Source organism: Cygnus olor, chromosome 3 (assembly GCF_009769625.2).
Source record: "Cygnus olor isolate bCygOlo1 chromosome 3, bCygOlo1.pri.v2, whole genome shotgun sequence".
Classification (NCBI taxonomy): domain Eukaryota; kingdom Metazoa; phylum Chordata; class Aves; order Anseriformes; family Anatidae; genus Cygnus; species Cygnus olor.
In genome coordinates, this window is record NC_049171.1 from 96942940 (window position 1) to 96961836 (window position 18897).

At 47.3% G+C, this 18897-nt stretch overlaps 1 protein-coding gene across 4 annotated transcripts; it reads left to right on the top strand.

Moving 5' to 3' along the window:
* The first annotated feature begins 5996 nt into the window (after positions 1-5996).
* Positions 5997-17235, top strand: SERTAD4 (SERTA domain containing 4). Of its 4 annotated transcripts, none has more exons than XM_040554063.1 (4): positions 5997-6141; positions 11977-12178; positions 12490-12605; positions 15702-17235. In XM_040554063.1, exons 1-4 carry the CDS (start codon positions 6004-6006, stop codon positions 16440-16442), a joined length of 1197 nt encoding a protein of 398 aa, XP_040409997.1. In that variant the 5' UTR covers positions 5997-6003; the 3' UTR covers positions 16443-17235. The 4 variants fall into 4 exon arrangements, with proteins under 4 accessions (XP_040409997.1, XP_040409998.1, XP_040410000.1 ...); XM_040554064.1 differs by lacking the exon at positions 5997-6141 and adding an exon at positions 9483-11178; XM_040554066.1 differs by lacking the exon at positions 5997-6141 and adding an exon at positions 11263-11577.
* The last annotated feature ends 1662 nt before the right edge of the window (positions 17236-18897 follow it).

Consider the following 18897-nt stretch of genomic DNA (forward strand, 5'->3'; position numbering starts at 1 on the left):
CTCCACTTCATTTTTGGCTTTTCTGTGGAATGGATTGATTCACCCTTAGGCAAGCGTTTCACTGCCAGAAATATTTCAAGGAATTGTTCTTCTCTTAGTGTATATCCCACCCTCTCTAATTATGCATAACATTTCACTGAAAGCTTTCTCAAAAGGTAGACATGCCGCATAACATCTATTATATCAAGAGCCTGAAGACCAGAATACACTTACACTGTTCATTGTCATTCTGGGCAATCCAAATTAAACCTCCCCAGTAAATGCTGCACTCCAAAGAACAAAAGCCGTAAAACGATTCAATGAATTTTTATCACATATAACCACTGTGAGATAAACGCTTCTGCCTCGCACAAAAAATAGCGATGTCGTTTATGTGAGGAGTGGATTTTAAAAATGTTAAAACATCATGATGGTATGTACTTAGATCTTCAGCCTTCACTGGTATCCACTAGATTTCTCATCAAGTTACTGCACATAATCTTACCTGGTTTCTTTTCCGGGTATGATGTGGAATTACGCTTTTCAGTTCAAAGTGTATATTGAAACATTTTACAAATACTTATTGTAGCCTATGGTCCTCTGTCAAGTGAGTGGGTTGATAGTCTTAACCTAACCCTGAAATGAGCCAGTTTGAAGATGAAGCCTAGAAAGTGCTTGGCAGTTCAGGACACTGCTGCACACCAGTTTAAAGGAGGAGACAGATACATTGATCCTAATCTAATAGGAAAATTTTCAGGTAGGTAGTAATGGAGCTGGAATATGGCCAAAGCCTTGAGTTTAATGAGCCTACCCTTATAAAATGTTTTACAGGATCTTTAATGAAAGCAAACAAATGAGATCACAGCTTCATCTCTTCTGCAGCAGAGAGCAGAAAATGCTCCTTTCCCTCTAGAAATACCATGCTGCCTATCATCAGGCTGGGGCACTGAAAAAATCTGCCACCAGAAGCATTTTCTGAACAACCAAGATATCAATGTGTTGACCTGTAGGAGGAGTAGCTGGCTCATGTATTTTAGTCATAATGCGCCTACAGATACTGAGAAATAGCCTCTAAACAAGTGAAGAAATCCTTAACTGATTTGAATTGAAGTACATTGTTGTGTTTTTTTTTTGTTAGTTTTTGTTTTTAAATCTCAGAAATATTGCAGATTTGCAGAAAGATTTCTGATAAGTTTAAGCTCTTCGGATATCGTGGACAAGATGAAGGTCTGTAAATATTGCAGCTTCCCATAGACAGGATTTTCTATATACATCAGTTCTTTAGGATTTTTTAATAAATTTATTTCCAAATATAGCTAATTGATGGAGAAAAAGAAGTATGACCATAAGAGTCCTTGGCAGCATAAAAATGAAGGAAAATGCTTTGTGGATACTGGAATTGCTTAGCTTGAAACTCTCTGTGTGAAAAGAATGGTGTCAGCCTGCTAACCCCCCAAATGTAAGTTACTGTACGTACAGAGAGGGGTCACGTTCAGTTATTTTAAACCACCCTTACTGCGTGATGCTTTATCAACTGAAACAGAAGTCACCTTAAAAGCAACAGCCTCTAAAATGCATATGAAGGTGTTCACTTCACAGATTTAAAAACTATGAAAGTCCAGCTTTATATGGGTGCTTAAATCTTTCAACGTGGAATTCAAAGCATGGATGCATTACACTACTTCGCACCAGGAGGGCCCCAGAGCAGCACACACAGGCCACAGGTAACTGACTTGGTCGCTTTCGTTGATGAAAATGCATAAAGAGTGAATCCATTCATTTAGATTTTGTGAAACTCTCTGATAAAACTATATTATTGCTCACTTAGCAGAAATAGTAGTTTGTTCATTGTTTCTTCAATTATACGTTTACTTTTGTTCTTAACCTCATGGTGGATGTGTAGTTCCTAGCACACAGACCCAGAGGGGCCTGACACCCCGAGGATCAGCGAGCGCTCAGGAGCTGTCACGAGCCTTGATGCTGACACCTGCGTGTGGAATTGCTGAGGTGCTACCAGGTAAATCCGACTGCTGCTGCTTGGTACCGTGCTGCGGCGTATAGTGGCCCTGAGAATGAATCCCAGTTCCAAAATCTGCATTCAAATTTATATATTTAACTTTGGGCTTTTACTGAAGTGATCACTTCCTTTGTACAAGCATACTTTGAAACATGGTGTATGTTCTGTATTACCAGGATCAGATTTGGGGAGAAAAAAAGTCAACTGTATTTAAAAACACATACACTATATAAACTGACTAAGAAACTTAATTGTAGTGCCCAGCCTGATTCCCTACGTTCCCTGATTCTTTCCCCGTGTACTTAAAAGCAAACAGAGAGCAAAACCTGGGCAAGTAGTTAATTCTTTCAAGATGACACAGACCTGAGATCCAACTAAGTAATACTCTTGCTTTTGTATTTGATTTTTGGTTTGGATTATTCAAGGATATTTATCCTTCTTTCTTGGAATAATTTTGTTTTTGGAATAATTTCAGACAACAAACCAACAAACGCAGTCTGCAGTTTAACGTACTGTGACCCACTCTGGCTCCCAGAATAATTTCTCCTACCAATTTATTTCTCAATCGTTGGCTATGCTCTTATGTTTCTTTTTTTTTTTTTTTTTCTTTTTTTTTAACTCCTTTTCTGCGCCTCAGATTAGAAATTGCTGCCTAGATGTTTTTGTTGAGGACCTTTTATTTCTGATTTACTGTGCTTCCCTAAGTGAAGAAATTGCTCTCTTATTGCTGCGGAGTCGTAAGAAGCTGCTAATGCTTTTTGAGAGCAGAACCACACACAGGAGGCTCATATAATTTTCTTTGTAATTGAATGGTATATTTCTCAGCATCCAGATTTTTAGCTGTTGGGATTTATTTTTTAAGATGATATATCCTTCGGAAGCTGAGATGTCCTTATGTTAAAGAAAAGCAGGGCGTATTTCGCTAGCTCTTACTAATGACTTGCTCGAGCCCGTTACCGACAGCAAGCCGCCCTTCCAGCTTGGGGTGATCTTGGGTAGCCTTGCACAAACTTCTCCCAGGCCTGCAGCAGAAACTTGGCCCCCTGCTTCTGGCGGCATTCGAGTTGGGCTGGTCCCTCTCGGCGCGGTGCCCTGCTACGTTTCTCTGAGGCCGTTTCTGTCTCTGGACTGGTTGAGTTTTTATTCACGGGGCTGGGCTTTGCCAGCTTTATTTGGGCTGAGCGGTCCCATTGTGCTCAGTGACACTGCTCACAGAAGGAGGTGCGCCTGGGGAATGGGGCTGGTGTGGCAGCGGGGCGAGGAAAGTCCTTGCGAGAAGCACAGAGCCTTGGTGACAGAGAGCGATGGTGAACGGGAATGTGTCGAGCAGAAGCAGACGTGGGAAGGAAACGAATCTTTAACTCATTATCGTGGAACAGTAGCCAAGTTAGAGCTCAAAAACAAACAAACAAGCAAACAAACAAGCAAAAAACTTTGGAAGTTTAAGATGATATCTAAATTTTATTACAGAGTTCCTGTTACAGCTTGATTGCAATGACAAAAATAAATCAACTGAATAACTGAGCCGAAGCTGATCATTATTCAGTTTTTCTTGGTGGTTTGATGGATGAACTGATAGTGAAGTTTAAAAATCTCTCCTTTTAGCAAAAAAAAAGTCTCTGTTCAGCTCCTGGCTGCATGCTTGAGAAGGGCAGTATATACGGTGTCTTTATTATTGCTTCTGGAGGTGACGGCAAGCGTGGATGTAGGCACTGTACTGAGTATCAATACAATACTGTATCAACACTGTAGGTAAAGTGGAGATATAGAGTAATACACAAGCACTTCCCCATATCTTCCTTTTTCTATTTCTTTTTTAATTTGAGGACTTGTGTACTCCATTGAAATCGCAGGTGTTGCTGCACAATTTTGTTTAAACGACAGCAATCGCAAGTCCCCAGTCACAACTCACCCAAGCTAGAAAACTGCTGCCCTGGGCTTTGCGGGGCTTAGCTCAGGCATCCCCCCAGGCCCCGGGGCTCTGATGTATTCCAGGACCATCCATGCATCATCCACTTGGGACTGCACCACCCTCGCAGTAATGGGAGTGCTCCCAAAAAACACAGCATGAATGAAGGGCGCCTTTCAGTCCTAGAGGAAGAACTGCTGCTGTGCGTTGTGGCACTACCGCTCCTAGCCCCGATGAGGACACATGCTGCAGAACGGATCGCTAAATGAAAATCAGAATAACTTCACGTTTTTTATGCTACTTTTCAAGTGAAAAGAATAATCACTTTCTGTAGCACCATCTAAATAATTGAACGTCGATGCTAACAGAATATCTGTCCAAGGACAGTCAAAATCTGCCACATTTGCTTTTGCAATGACAAATTGTGCAGAGGAGTGCTTTTCTTGTAAATGTCTCTGATCTTACATTAACCCTCTCATTACTTCCATTGGTTTTCTCACCTCAATTTCATTTGCACCAGACTTCTTTTTTTCTCACTTTCCTTGGTTGCAAGGTTAACTTATACCGTATGAGTATTTTATGTTATTTTTCCCTGATTGTAAGAGATGGCCTTTCACTTAACTGTTAAATCAATAGGTTGGAGTCACTGAACCAAAAAGGTTTTATTTATTTATTTTTTAAATAATATTTTGACTCTGCACTGCTAATTGAAAAATAAATAAAGCCCTGTAAATTTTGATGAAATAGATCTGATTTTGTTTGCTTGCTTTTAAAGATCAGTAATGCTGAAGTCTGAAGACCGGAGCACAGACAAGGAGACTGGGAGACAAATGGGCGAAGTCATGTTAGTAAGCGCTGATCTGAATGCTGTAAGTCTTGGGATGAAAAAAAGATTTCAGTCCAATAAGAAGTTCTACATCAAAATACGGTATTTCCTATTAACACTGTAATTTGTGGCGCTAGCCCAGCAAGCCTGTCTTTGGGAAGATGTCCCCAGAGCACAGAAGTGAGTGGCTAATCCATTCCCACCTGAAGCGTCCTGCTGGAAAAAGCATCTGGTGGGCACTCAATGAATTATAGGCTTGAGAAACAACCTGGCAGTGCCAGAGACCATGAACCAGACACAAAACTTCCACTAATGCAGCCTTTAGTGTCTTAAGTAGGTACTTGGCTGCCAGTCAGTATTATGCATGCTGTAAAGGGACTTGCTAAAAAAAAAAATCTGACTCCAGACAGGGGTCCCTGTTTACTTCAGCTTGGTTTGGAGTGGTTAAATAGGATTTTGCAAAGGAAACGAAGGGGGGGACCAGATTCTCTAAGTTGAAAGCCTTGCTTAAGAAGAACCGAGCTGCAAAGGAATTTGGTGCAAGATTTGCAGTTTTTGTTGCTCTTGTCTAACCGAATTTACATTTTCAAAACCAAAACAAACAAACCCCCAAAAGTAACATGAGCGAGCAGTAGCGCTTTCGGACGTGTGCATTACAAGTGATACAGAAAATACATTTGTGACTCAATATTTTTAACAGCTGAGAAATAAATATGCAAAGCAGATTATTCTGTTTGTAGATGGTAATCCTGCCACACTGATTTTGCTCAGCTGTCTGATTTTCCAAGGTCTGCATTCCTGGTTCCCAGGGTTCCCGGTTAAGAAATAAAATATGAGTCACGGGGCACGGTTACCTTCTGCACATCTGAACGGGTAGCTTGCTGTCTGGGAACAGATTATTACAGGCTGATCCCGCCCCGCGGAATCCAATGCAATGGCAGGGGATTGGGGAAAATAAATAATTAAAAAAAATCTGTTCCCCGCTCTGCCCCTCGTTTTTACAGCTGTAGGGTGGAGGCGCTTGCCAGCCCTTGTAAATCACCTTGCAGTGAATTGGCCACTGGCCCCCCGGGTGCTGCAGGTGGGGAGGGCAGGCGCTGCATGGCAAAGTGAGGCATGGCCCCTTCCTCCCGCCCGCTCTCGGGGATGACTCAGGCAGTTATTAAAAATTTCCAGCTTCCAGCTAAAAATGGCACCAGGAGCCATGTCCCAGAGGGAAGAGGGGGGCGGGATGTGAAATGGTTTGTGCAGCTCCGGTCCCTGCTTCCTGACATGCACGCGCGCACACACGCACAGAGCCAGAGTGCGGCTCGTATGGGAGAAGTTTATTTTGCAATAAGACGGGTTAGCATTCTGCTTAAGGCTTTTGCGAAGACTGGTTCCAATTTTCGGAGGCTGTTGCCAATATTTGTGAGTCATTTCCTTGGAATCCTACCTTTGGTGTTTATTTCCCTTAGAAGGAAACTTGTAAAAGAATAATAATAGCAGTCATTCTTCGTGGAAAGTAGCACAGGGCACAGTGGCAGACAGCTCGCTCTTTGTTCCCAAACACTTCTCTGTTTGCTTTGTTTACTTTCTTCAGCAGACAGAAAGTGAAGAAGGTGATATAATTAACCCCATAAAACATCTAATTTATGATGCCGGTGACATGCGTATGCTGCTGCACGGGAGCGAAAGCGAGCTGGGGAAGCGGTTTTCTTTGGTACCTCTTAAAGAACGAGAACTGCCTTGGGATTCGAGAAGTCTCCGTATGTAGCAGAAGGGCTTTGCTGCCTCAGACCAGCCCTAGTGGTGTAACCCAGTCTTCTCTCTGACTTCGGTCACTGTAACAACACCTGGCCCCTATTCAGTGCCAAGAACTGTTGCAGAGGGAAGCCCACCAGAGGCACACGGCCCCTCGCACCTTGCTGCAGAAGCACTGCTTACCATTGGGACACTGACCTGGTTTGGCAAACTGAGCTGAATCCTGGAGGGAGCTGTGCTTGTCTGGCAGAGTCACGCAGCCACCAGCGGGGCGGAGGTGGAGAGCATACGAGACGTTTTGGCGAAGAACACTGGAAAAAAATATTTACACTTATTGGAATAAATACCAACGGAGCTTTATTGTTCTCCTAGAGCAGGCAGGACACGCATGCTTCAGGAGGTGGCTGCACTAAACTTAATGCCACCTTTTTCAGATCTGCCAGAGGGGGGAAAAAAAACAATTTGCAAATTTATTTGCATTTTCTATACTTGAACAAGTTCTGGTGCAAACTGTAACTGTTACAACCACCATTTAGGAGCTCATTGCATACAGGCCCTCAAGAGCACCGGGAGGTGACGTACCTCCAAAGAAAGACATAAAAAAGGAAACCTCTGCTATCAGCATAGAAACCTCCTATAGAAACCAGAAGCAGAAGAAAACACAACTGCTAGGAATTCAAAAGATCTTTTTTTTTTTTTTTTAATCTGAAAGTGTGCTTGCTAAGAAAACTGGGGAACTCTGACAAACTGGGACAAAGAAATTCCAGAAGGTTTTTATGGGAAGAATTCAGTTGAAAATAATTAAAAGAAAAATATTTAGCATGTGGGAGTTGGGAAAGGCAGAGAAATATTTGCTTGAAATTCCATCCTGCGGAAGAGATACTGGAGCATCTGGATTTGTACCATTCAAATTAGGAAAGAAGTTAAGGAATTGAAGATACCTTTGAAACACTTTCATGGAAAAGCTATATCCTGACACAATTTCAGACTATGAGTCAATTCCCTTTCAACTGAGCAGTAAGTCTGTTTCTTGAAGGAAAAAAAAAAAAAAAAAGAAAGAAAAAAACAGTGGATTCCTTGAATTTCCCTGAAGTGAAGGCCAAGAAATACAGGGAAAATACAGGCTTGGCAGGCCTGTGGTTTATCTGTACCTCAGCAGGCTGAGGAGCGGAACTGACCCTGTTGGCACCCAGACCTGCCACCCGACCAGCCCAGGGCCTCCGGCCAGCCGTAACCATCTTGCTGCACCCTCACACCGCGCTTACGGCGCTACATGTGCTCCTGAAGCCAGGTGAGGCTGAGGCAGTAGAAAGCCATTGCAGCCCAGAGCTGCACAGCCTCGCGGCCTCCTGCTGCCAGCTGCCCCTTGGAACTCCGACTTCAGTTTCTGTTTAACTTCAGCACAACTGATGTGCCGAATGCTAATTCTAGGTGCTGTTCCTCTTTACCCAGTGCTTGCAGCCTCACCCTTCTCCTTGCCACCAGAGCCCTGGGTGCAGGGATCACCTTTGACTCTTCACTTTCGTTTACCATGACTTGATTTCCCCAGTGCACGGTGAGTCGGTGTCCCCAGTGTGCCCACTGCTTCCTCCATAACATTACCGCAGCTCCGTGCTCACCCACCCAGAAGATTTCACCCAGTTTCAATCAAGGTCCTCCTAATTTCCCATCTCTGTTTCTCACTTCCTCCTCCTCGAGCTCCAGGCCTATCGGCCAGCTCGATCTGCTCAGCCACGAGCTCCCACATCCTCTTCTCCATCCAGCGCTGCGGTCAGCGCCCAGCCACCCCCCACCTCTCCGGCAGCAGGGTTTTAATTTCACACTCCAGGTTGTCACAGCTCTGCCCAAGCTGTCACCATTCCACCGTTGTCCCTGCTGGTGTCCTCATGCATCCACTGCTTTCCTCTGGGAGCCTCTGTGCCCTTCTCCACAACGTGGCTGCCCACAGGGCACCCGTCTTCCGGCAGGGAAGTTGGGGCCCCCAAACTGCGTGGCAGAGAGCAGGGAGTTAGCAGTGAGGTTAGGCTGGAACAGTGCATGCAGGGCATGGCTGGTTTTGTCACTTTTCGTGCTCCTGCACTGGTCTGGGTGCTGGATTGTGGCTTTCCCTCCTCCTCTCTGGGTGCCGCTTGCTTGGTTAGGGTCTGGGTCTCATCCACGGGGGACTCCCATCGCTTCTGTGGTGTGAATTTCAGATAATGCCAGGAAGGGAACAGCTACCAAGCTGATGGCAATTATATTTTCTAAGCACGTCAGTCCAGATGTTAAGAGTGGCATCGTACAGCTAGGAGACATAACTCTCTCCTCAAGCCACGTTGCTGTGCACTGAGAATGCTCCAGAATATGTGCTAACTCCGCAGCGCTTGGGTGCAAACCCAGGAGTTAGGAAAGGAATGGCCACCCTAAGTCTATTCTCCTGTCTTTCTTGATCTTGTAAGACCTGCAACATTGCGGTAACAAGCATTTTATATTTAAGTTTGTTTTTTTTTGAGGCATTCTGGAAGTGTATAAAAAGCCCTTTTCACTGACATAGCATCAGGCTTGTTATAATGTGAATGGCATCATTACAGTTCTCTCATTAACATCATAATGGCTCTGGAGGAACAGTGAGAGAAAACCCAGCAAATGGAGTAGAGCAGCAATGCGTAGTAGTCTTGCTGTGTAAAGCTGCGTACGGAAAAAGTTTGACGTTTTAACCTTCGGGCTGCTGCATGTGCCTCAGGGTGTCCTCGCGCTGCGTGCATTTGGCTGGCAAAATGGAAAAATTGTGGTAGCCTAAGGATGGAGGGCTGGGTTCAATAAAAAGCCCTGCCTGGCTTCCATGCCACTGAAGCCCACACAAGGCTCCCAAATGGCTTTTTCAAAATTGAATCCAGCCCCGAGTGTCAACCTTTCGCTGTAATTTTGTATAGTAAATGTATTGTATGCTCAAATGTACATCTTTCATCCTTTATTTCCAGTGGTGTTAATGGAAATGCAACAATGCGTGTGCTGTTCTGCAAAGTCTCATTGAAATGAATGGGATTTTTGATGAAATCCCTCCATTGCATACGATAATGTATTATAAATGGGTTGGGCTTATGGCTGGGGGATGATGTGATCTGGCTCTCGTTCTGGCTCTGACACTGATTTGCTGTGTGACTTCTGGCAAAATGCTCAGGAGGGGATTTTGCTGCCTGTAATGGGGAGAAACGGCACGGCAGCTCCCACAGCAAAGCCAGAGGTCCTGTTTCTGGGCTGGGTGCAGCCACACTGCCTCAGAAACATCCCCTCGTGCTTCAGGCTCTCGGTTCTGCGGTGTCCAGCGTCACCTTGCAGGAGGCTGATTGCCGACGTGCTGCGTACCCGCAGCTCCCTTCCCACTCATTTGCAGCAGCTGGCAGTGAGCGCTTCTGAAAATCAAACAAGAGCAAATAGCATGCCCAGCGTCAGGAGCCTCTTAAAAAGGCTGGTTCTCTGCTTCCCTGCACTGAAACAATTCCTCTGCTACAAAATGGGGCTTATTTTGTAGCTGAGTGCCACCTCTGCAGCTTTGTAAAGCACGCCCAGACCCACAAGCTTGGTTTGGGGTTTTGGTTTTCCTTTTCTTTTTTCCTCCTCGGGAAGCTCTATTATTTATGCCTTGGTTTTATTCCATTTGGAAACACAGCGAATGTGCGTGGACAGTAGCTGTTTATGGAAGTTAACTGGCCTGCCTCTATTAATTTTGCATGTTGTAAATAGCAGAAGCAGTTCATTTACTTTACATGCTGTCCAGAGAAGTCAGTTTTTTCGAGATAAATCAGCAGCAGTGTGCAGAAGGCATCCCAACACTTCCTTCCTTCCTTCCTTCCTGTGTGTTTCTGCTTAAGCGCGGAAAGACTTACTTGTGATGAAATATGGTAACAAAATGCACGGTCGACAGCTCCGAGTCCAATTTTGTTCTCATAAAAGAATTCCACAAAGGGATGCTGAACTCATTAGGAGCAAAGAAATCCTGACTTTCCCAGCGCAGTGGTGAGTTTCTTCCAGCCCTTACTCTCCAAGGACGAGCACTGAGTGTTGACATCAGGCCAACATCAGAAGATTGATGTCTCCCTGGGAGCGATTCCTCGGCGCAGATTAACGAGGAGAGTCCATGGGTGCTTTCTAACAGCAGCCCAACCTTTTCAGCCACAAAACGCATGACTTTTGAGCTGGTTCTCAGCTGTTTCTTTTGGCCCTGACCCACTTGTGGTTTTGAGAAGTCTTTCCGTGTGTCGGGACTCAGCTGGAAACAGAAGGTGCGGGGAATAAATGCAGGACCTCGGCTGTGCCACGGGTTACCTCCCTGGTGGCTCGTCATTCCCTGCCTCGTTCTTTCTTTGCCCAGGGAAAGCAAGAGGGCGTTAACGTGAGAGAAAATGTCAGAGGGTCTCACATAGGGTAGGTTTCCTTGCTCGTAAGCATGTTTTAAGCTACAAAATAATACATCGATGAGGAGGAAGGGGCTTGGGCATCTTCCAGTACATCTGCAGGGTGGCCTTTACTGGGGCAAAAGGCTGGGGGATTTCAGCCTGCTTCCCTTCCTCTCCCATTTTCTGCCTCGGTGGGGCGCAGAGGGGCAGCCCCGCGGGTGCGGGAGCCGAAAACCCGAGCCCAGCAGCAGCCCCGTGCATCCCTCCCGGACTTGGGGAAACCACGCGGCAGATGGGGATGGTTTATTTTCCTCCCTCTTCTGCTGCGGTTTGTTGTTTTATTTTTATTTTATTTTTTTGCCTCTAGCTGGTACCGCAAGCCAGAGCTGGGATCCCACCTGCCCACCTGCGGGCCTTCCTCCGGGGGGGCTGCGCGAAGGGGAACCGCATCCCTCTTCCTCGGGGAGAGGAGGAGGAGGAGAAGGAGGAGGAGGAGGAGGAGAGGGAGGGAGGGGCCGGCTCTGGGCGCATTGTTCCGCGCTCCCTGCCAAGAAGTGGGTGGCTGCGGGCTCGTCCCCTGCCCCTCGCTCAAACTTTGCTCCCGCCGGCGCCGGGGGGCGGCCGGCCCCGACCCCCCCCCTCTGCTCCTCCCGGTGCCGGGCTGCGGCTCCCGGCAGGGCAGAGCCGGGCAGAGCCAGCTGCGGAGGAGGAGGAGAATGGGCAGCGAGTGAGCCGAGCCGGGCAGCGAGTGAGCGGGGCGGGACGGGACGGGACGGGACGGGACGGGACGGGGATGGGGTCCGGGATGGGGTCGGGGTCGGGGTCGGGGTCGGGGTCGGGGCCGGGGCCGGGGGCGGCGGAGGGAGCGGGGCCCCCGCGCCCTTTGTGGCAGAGAGGTCGGCTCCGTCTCCGGCCGCGGGAAGGCAAAATAATCATAGTGTATTAACAGTACCAATAGTACTAATAATGATAATATTAATATGATGGTGATGATGATGGTAACAGTGCAGATAGGCGCCCGGCAGAAGGGCGGCCGGCCAGCAGGAGGGGTGCCCGGGTGTCGGGGGTCTGGAGGGGGTGCCGGGGGTCCTGGGGCCGGGATCTCACGGCGCCGCTTCGCTCGCAGGATCCGGCCCCCGCCATGACCCTGGTGCTGCCCATGCAGCGGCTGGGCCGCCCCAGCGCCGCCGAGGGAGCCGCCGACCTCGCCGCCTACCGAGCCCTCTGGGAGCCGCCCGCCTGCGGCCGTACCGCCACCGGCACCGCCACCGGCACCGCAGCCCCCGGCACCGCTCCGGCACCGCCAGCCACCGGGACCCCCCCCTCAGGTAGGTCCCGTCCCGTCCCGTGGCCCCCCCCCCCCATCCCATCCCGTTCTGTCCCATCCCATCCCGTCCCATGTGCCCCCCGTCCCATCCCATGGCCCCTCATCCTGTCCTATCTCATCCTATGGCCCCTCACCCTGTCCCATCCTGTCCCGTGTGCCCCCCATCCTATCCCATGGCCCCCCATCCCGTCCTGTCCCCTCTCCCCACTCGCAGCCCCAGCAGCGGGCTCCCTTCATCGGGAAAAAAGATTTGGGTTGGAGGACCTCCGGCAAACCGCGTGTCGTTTGTCCTGTCTGATTTATTGCCCGCAGGATCGCATTACAGGGGAATTTCAGATCCTGTAGCGACATCCAAGATCACATACTTTAAAAGGAAATATGTGGAAGAAGAGGATTTCCATCCACCGCTCGGCAGCTGTGCGCATAAAGTATGTTTTCTCATAGCCGTTATTTTCACCCCGAGTTTCAGAGGCTTAGCACCAGTCATTGACCCGTTTCCAAAAGGCTGAAATACTCTGCTGAAATTAGGGGAGCGATCCAGCTGTTTGCCCAGAAACAAATAGTTGTCGCTTGCTCACATTTATTGTTTTATTGTCAGCAAACTGCCTAGGAAGCAAAGGCATTTCTGCATTTATAACAACTCTAAGTGTCAATGCTCAGAATAACTTTTTTTTTCCAGATTCTTTTGTTCTTAGATAGTTTATACCATGTGTACAGAAGCAGTTTGGTAGAGTTTGAACACCAGAAATGAAGAATGAACGTAAATAAGAAGGGCCCACAATTCCCCATTCACTCCAAACTTTTTGCAGGGGAGAAAATACCAGCAGGTTCCCTGTGCCCCAGATGGGCTAGAGAGCCTCTGGAGAAGCAGAATGACTCGAAAAGGGAGTACGAGCGCCTTCGGTATTTAATCCTGTTTATTAAAAAGCTAATAACTCCGAAAGAACAGATTAGTAAGTGAAAGAATTTTTCTTTTTTTTTTTTAACGAAAGCTGTCAAGGGAGGGATTAGAGCAGCCGTTTCCCAGGCCGGTGAATAAGTAAATTGAAATCTGACTTTTTTTCTGGGAGATGTGGTGCTCTTGTTCGCCAGGGGTGCAGCCCTGTGAGGAGCCCAACACCGGGACTGACGTGCTTGAGGACGTCCTGTGCCCTGGGACACCCCTGGGACACCCCTGGGACATCCCCCCGCCTCGCAGCATCCCACTGGGTCCCAGCACTGCCCTGTCACTGGTGCAGGTGGAGAGGACAGGACGCGCCCTGCTCTGCTGGAAGCCCCGCTCGCAGAAGGTGGCAGTGCCGCCAGAGCCCCAGAGATGGACACTAAAACAGGCCGAGGTGCAGAGCACTGAGGCTTCTCCATGACCTTTTCCTACACCGTGGAGGCAACCTCCTGGGAGGAGTGGAGGGTGTGGTGCCTATCCCCTGCCATGGTGCCGGGTGGGGAGGTCAGCCACGACTGCTGCCCTGGATGGAGGAGAAGCGGGCCATAACATTGAGCTGGACCTTAGAGCAGCCGAAGGAATTTTTCAGCTACGAAGAGCATCGGCTGGGGATAAGTGATTGACCGGCAGGTGGAAAACTGCCCCACCGTTAACTACAGAAGGTGCTCGGGCTGCACCCGGAGCAATGAAGAGAGCAACGAGGGTGGCAAAAAATGGCTTCTGTTTAGCGAGCGTGTCTCCCACGTGTCACACCTTTCTCTGATTTCGGCCAGTTTTTTCCTTGGATAGATTGGTGGATTTTTTGCATTAGTGATTATTTTCCTCACAAGCAGAGGAGTTGTTGCCTGTCCCTTTCTAATAGCACCAAAAAGCATTGTAGAGGTATTGGCGAGAGAGGCCTGGCTCAGACTCCTGGGCTGTTGTAGACACCTATCACGCCAGAAACCCTGGGCCACCAGGCCCTGCTGTCCAGCACAGATATCCCCCCTACTTTGCAACCCAGAGATCTGGGGGAGGGAGGATTCCCCCCAGATTATTTTGAATTTTGTACGCTTTCTGTGCCTCCTCTGCCCAGCAAGGAGAGCATTACACTGTCAGGTGGTTTGTCCCGTAGGCCCCAAAGCCCATCTCCAGGGCTGCTGGTGACCACTTGTGGTAGAAGGCCCCTGATGACTGGTTCCTGCTGATGGCTCTCCAGGACCTATCTCCAGGATGATCCTCGCGTGCTCAAGGCTTTTAAGGGTTCCCTGTCAGTTACTACAGCACGTGTAAAGGATGCAGGTTAACCTGTAGGGTTAATATAAGTTTAAATGGGTCTTTTGTTATAGAGAATTATTCTCTCTAACAAAGAAGAGCTTCGGCTGTGAACTTGCTTGGAAACATGGCCAATTTTTGTTTTTACGAGGCTCTGTGTTGCTTCTGAGTCCTGCAGCCAGGCCCAGGCTGTGGAAAGAGCTGGAGGGCTGAGGAGAGCTGAATGGATGTGAAAAGCAGCTGTGCTTTAAGCGCTTTCAGTCCTCATAGCTACGACTTCCACTCTGCAAAAATGCTGTAACCATGTGGGAAAGGGAAGAATGATCAAGCCACAGATGGGGGGGATTTAGAGCAGCCTCTCTTTGTGATGTGCTTCTCTCCTCCTACGCAAACCAAATTCTTACTAAAAATGAAAATTAGTTAATGCTGCTTACAGTAGCGTGCATTACCCCCTCTCTATTTTGATTCCCAGGGTAGCGATTACAGTGCAGATCCCGGGGCCTCCCGGGGGCAGTAACCTGCTCCCGCTGCCAGTGCCGAGAAAGGGAGTCCTGGAAGGACCGTGGCAGGGGGAACGAATCTGCAGGCTCCTGGCCAGGATTTCTGCAAATCCCCATCCCCTCTTCGTTTCCTGACCTTGTCCCTGCCTACCCACGTTCCCATCGGTCCCGTGGAGCGCAGGGTGTAGTGTGCGGGCCAGCAGCTGCTCTCCAGATGCTGCAATGCTTTGAGATGGGTTTTTCCCTGCCTCCCTCCCTGCTTGCGTTTTTGTACACAAGAGCAGTGGTCGAGAGCATGGCATATGGAGGCCTTCTGGCTGGAGGGCCTCTCCCGCTGGCGGTGGATTAGCTGCTCCGGCACTTGCTGCCGGCCACATCTCACAAACCTCTGGCAGTCCATGCTGCAGAGAGGCCACACGGAGGGACCTTTGCCTGGCTTCAGGGCTCTGTAAAGCCCCACAGGGGATGGGACTGGGTCCGCTTACATCAAAGAACCCCCCCATGACTGGAGCAAAACTGCACTACAAATTTATGACTAAGCCCCAGATGCAAGTAAAGAGCCAGATTGAGATTTCACTCTCCCGTCCTGGGTTTGTGCCTCTGGATATATAATGGGGTTACACCTCAGCCCGGGGTGTTCTGTGGACAAGAAAAAGCAGGTCCCCAGTCATGCGGGTGTGCAAAATGGGAAGCCACTTCTAGGTGCTTGAGAAAGAGAATGAGAAAAGCAGTGACATGGAGTGAATACTGTGCTTCGTTTTCTTTCTCTTGCCTGGAGCAAAACTGATTGACTTCAGTTCTGTATCTTCTGTCTTTTGCATTTTCAGACAATCTCAGTGTTTGAGGAGCGGGCCCATATTCTTTACATGTCTTTGGAAAAGCTGAAGTTCATTGACGACCCTGAAGTCTACCTGAGGAGATCCGTCCTCATCAACAACTTAATGAAGCGAATCCACGGAGAAATCATCATGCAGAACAACTGGTGCTTCTCTGCTTGCTCCTTTGGTGGCACCTCACCACAGGAGTGGTTCGTGCCTCAGGACTGTCCATACAGAAAACGTCTCCGTATGGCCAAGGAGGAGTACGAGAAGATCCACACGTGCTGCTTCTATCAAGAGTGTGGCAGTCACTATTTAAACCTACCCTACTCGGTCAGTGCCAGTACAGAAAATACTTCCTCCTCTTCCTCCTCCTCTTCCCCCATTTCTTTGCCCAGCTGTTCCCAGCAGGTGGATTATGACATTGGCAGTGCCTCTTCTTACAGGAGCGACGACCAGATACCCGCTAACGAAATATTCGTCACCAATGGCAGGCCTCACGGTAATCAGGAAAAGGCAAAATTTGCTGACGAGAAAGGCAGTAATGAACCTGAGCGCGACAGTGCCCCACTAAACTGTGAACCTGTAAGAGGCACCCATGCTCTCGAATGTAAAGGCAAATTTTATGACTATTTTGAGACTGGATGTAATGACAAGAGCAACGGAAGTGAATCTTGGAAAAAATCCTTAAGGAAAAAGGAATCTTTACCAAGTAATAAAATGTGCTGCAGCAAAGGAAGTAAAATATGAGGCATCTTTCTTGCTCCATTGAAGCATGTGCAGCATGTTCGTTTGTCTATCAGATTTTTATTTTGAATGGATTTTTTATAGTTTTCTACAAATGATACAATCATGCCACAAACATTACATGTAGTTTTAAATGACTGGAGAGCAGATTGCAGAGAGCATCGCTATGATCTGCATCAGCGGGCTATTTATAAGTATGGAGACTATCATAAAGAACGCAGTTGCGTTACCGCTTAGCACTGTAGTCTGTGCGGCTATGGTGTAGCTTTTGTTACTGAAAATACCAATCAGCCAGATGGGGAAAACATATCGTTTTATACATCCCCGCCCCCAAGAAGTCTGCCATTAATTAAGAAGAACCTCCATTCTGTTTACTAAGGAATTAGAAGTCTGGTAAACAAATTGATGCTACCAGCAAGGGTGATGTGCTTCTTGTAACTCGGTGTTTGTTCTGACAAAGGACTGGCTATGTGGACTGGGAATAAACCATCCTTACATTTTGTATTGATACTTCTGAATTCCTGGATTCAGCGTCTCGTTCAACTGACAAAATGAGACATAGCATAAGGAAATAACCTGTTTATGGGATCTTAATCAGAAACACAACATGCAGCTCAAGTACTTGCACGTTTTCACCTCGGCTGTAGTAACTAATGAGGCTTGTTGTTATACAGGGCAGGTTTTTTTTTTGGTGCCTTACTTTTTGTCTTAATTTTTGCCAGCGTGAAAATTAAGTATAAATCAGTGATACAGCAGGGATTTAACCTAAGCAGAGGAAAAAAAAAAAAAAAACACACAACAACACAGGGTGGATCAATATTATTAGAAACCTTTAACCTTTGAAGTACTGAGTTCAACTTCCTATTCAAACATCTCTGTTCTTCCTTTTTGATGCTCAATTGCTTTTTGATTTGCCATCCTTAGGAAGGGATTTAAGAAACAATAGAGAGATGTCTCTTGTAAACAAGCATTCGATGCTTGAGTGTTTCTATGGCAACTGTCTGTTGCTGGGGCTCTTTTATTTCCTTCTTCGTATAATGAAGTTCATGAACCAGTGGCATGTTTTATACTTTATTCTGTTTCGCATAATTCCTCTCTTTTAGATTGCAAAAGCATGCGGGAGTTTTTATATTACTTTTGCTGTTGATTTAAAAAAGACAACAACAGAAAACAAAAAGCACAATGTTAGTTAATCAATAATGTGGCGATAAACATGATTTTATCTGAATGAATGTAAGGGTTTTAATTTTAAAAAAGAACATTTTGGAGAAATGAGCTGAGATTTCAGTGGCTAAGGACAATGTTTAGTCATCCGTAGGTAGATTGATTCCAAAAGTGTGCTGTTTAAAATGCCCAGAAGGCATTTGTTGGGGTTGGACAGAGAGTATTGTGGGTCTTAGATCTACCAAATTAATTAGTTCCCACAGTGCCCATAACAACCTGCAGGATGTGCTTGGCAAAGTAGCCACATCCAAGCCACAGTGGACTCATAATAGCTGCCTGTTCCGACAGAATCACACATCCAAGTGACACCTTCCCACCTCAGTTCATGTCCAGTGGGGACATTCACTTCCACGTAGGCACCCAGGGGTCCTGTCCCCAGGCTGTCCCTGGTGTGGTGCCAGAGCCAGTAGCACCAAAGCATTGGCAGGTCTGTGGGTTGGGGCCAAGCTGGGCGCCTCGCAGAGCACCAGGGCTTCACAGCTCAGCCTTGGTCCTAGTGGGCCATGGTTAGGTTGGGCAGCATGCACACCCCACGGTCAGGTTTGCAGCCCAGGCAGCTTTTATGAGTTAAGTGCAGTGGTCGCAGGAAAAAGGTCCCCCCTCCCAGCCAAGGTGACCCCAGGAGAACATCTAGGATGTAACTCAGTGATAACCTTTGCGCCGTTGTGTGAGTGGGAACTGGCAGGTGTGTAAGGGTTATCACTGTGAAGAATGACAGATAAAGAAAGTGCAAATCCCACCTGATTTCTCCAAGACAGAAGCTTTTTTATTAATAATAATAATATTAAATATAGATCTCATTCATACAGTGTATGAGTAGGATCATCATTTAGACATTTGTCCACAAGGACCAATTTAAAAAAAATGATTTTTCTTGTGTTATACCCAGATAGTCTAGTAATGTCTGCTTTTTTCCAATATTTGATAAACACTTGATGTTTTAAGCTTAAATATTAGATGCTTGTATACTATTGTGTTGTTGTAGTAAAGTGAGATTTCCTTGATATATATTTATTAAAATGACAAAAATTCATTTTAATTTTACATCTCCAATGGCTACTGGATCCTTTCCTCATGTTTCCCTCCCTCACCCAAGGAAATACCATTCAATCCAGCTGCTCTGGTGCTGAAGAGGTTACACAACAATCAACTCCTGCACCTCAGGTTGAGGCCAGGATGGAGCTCAGCCTCACCAGGGTTTCAGGGGCCTTCAGGCCAGTCTAGTGGGTTTCCT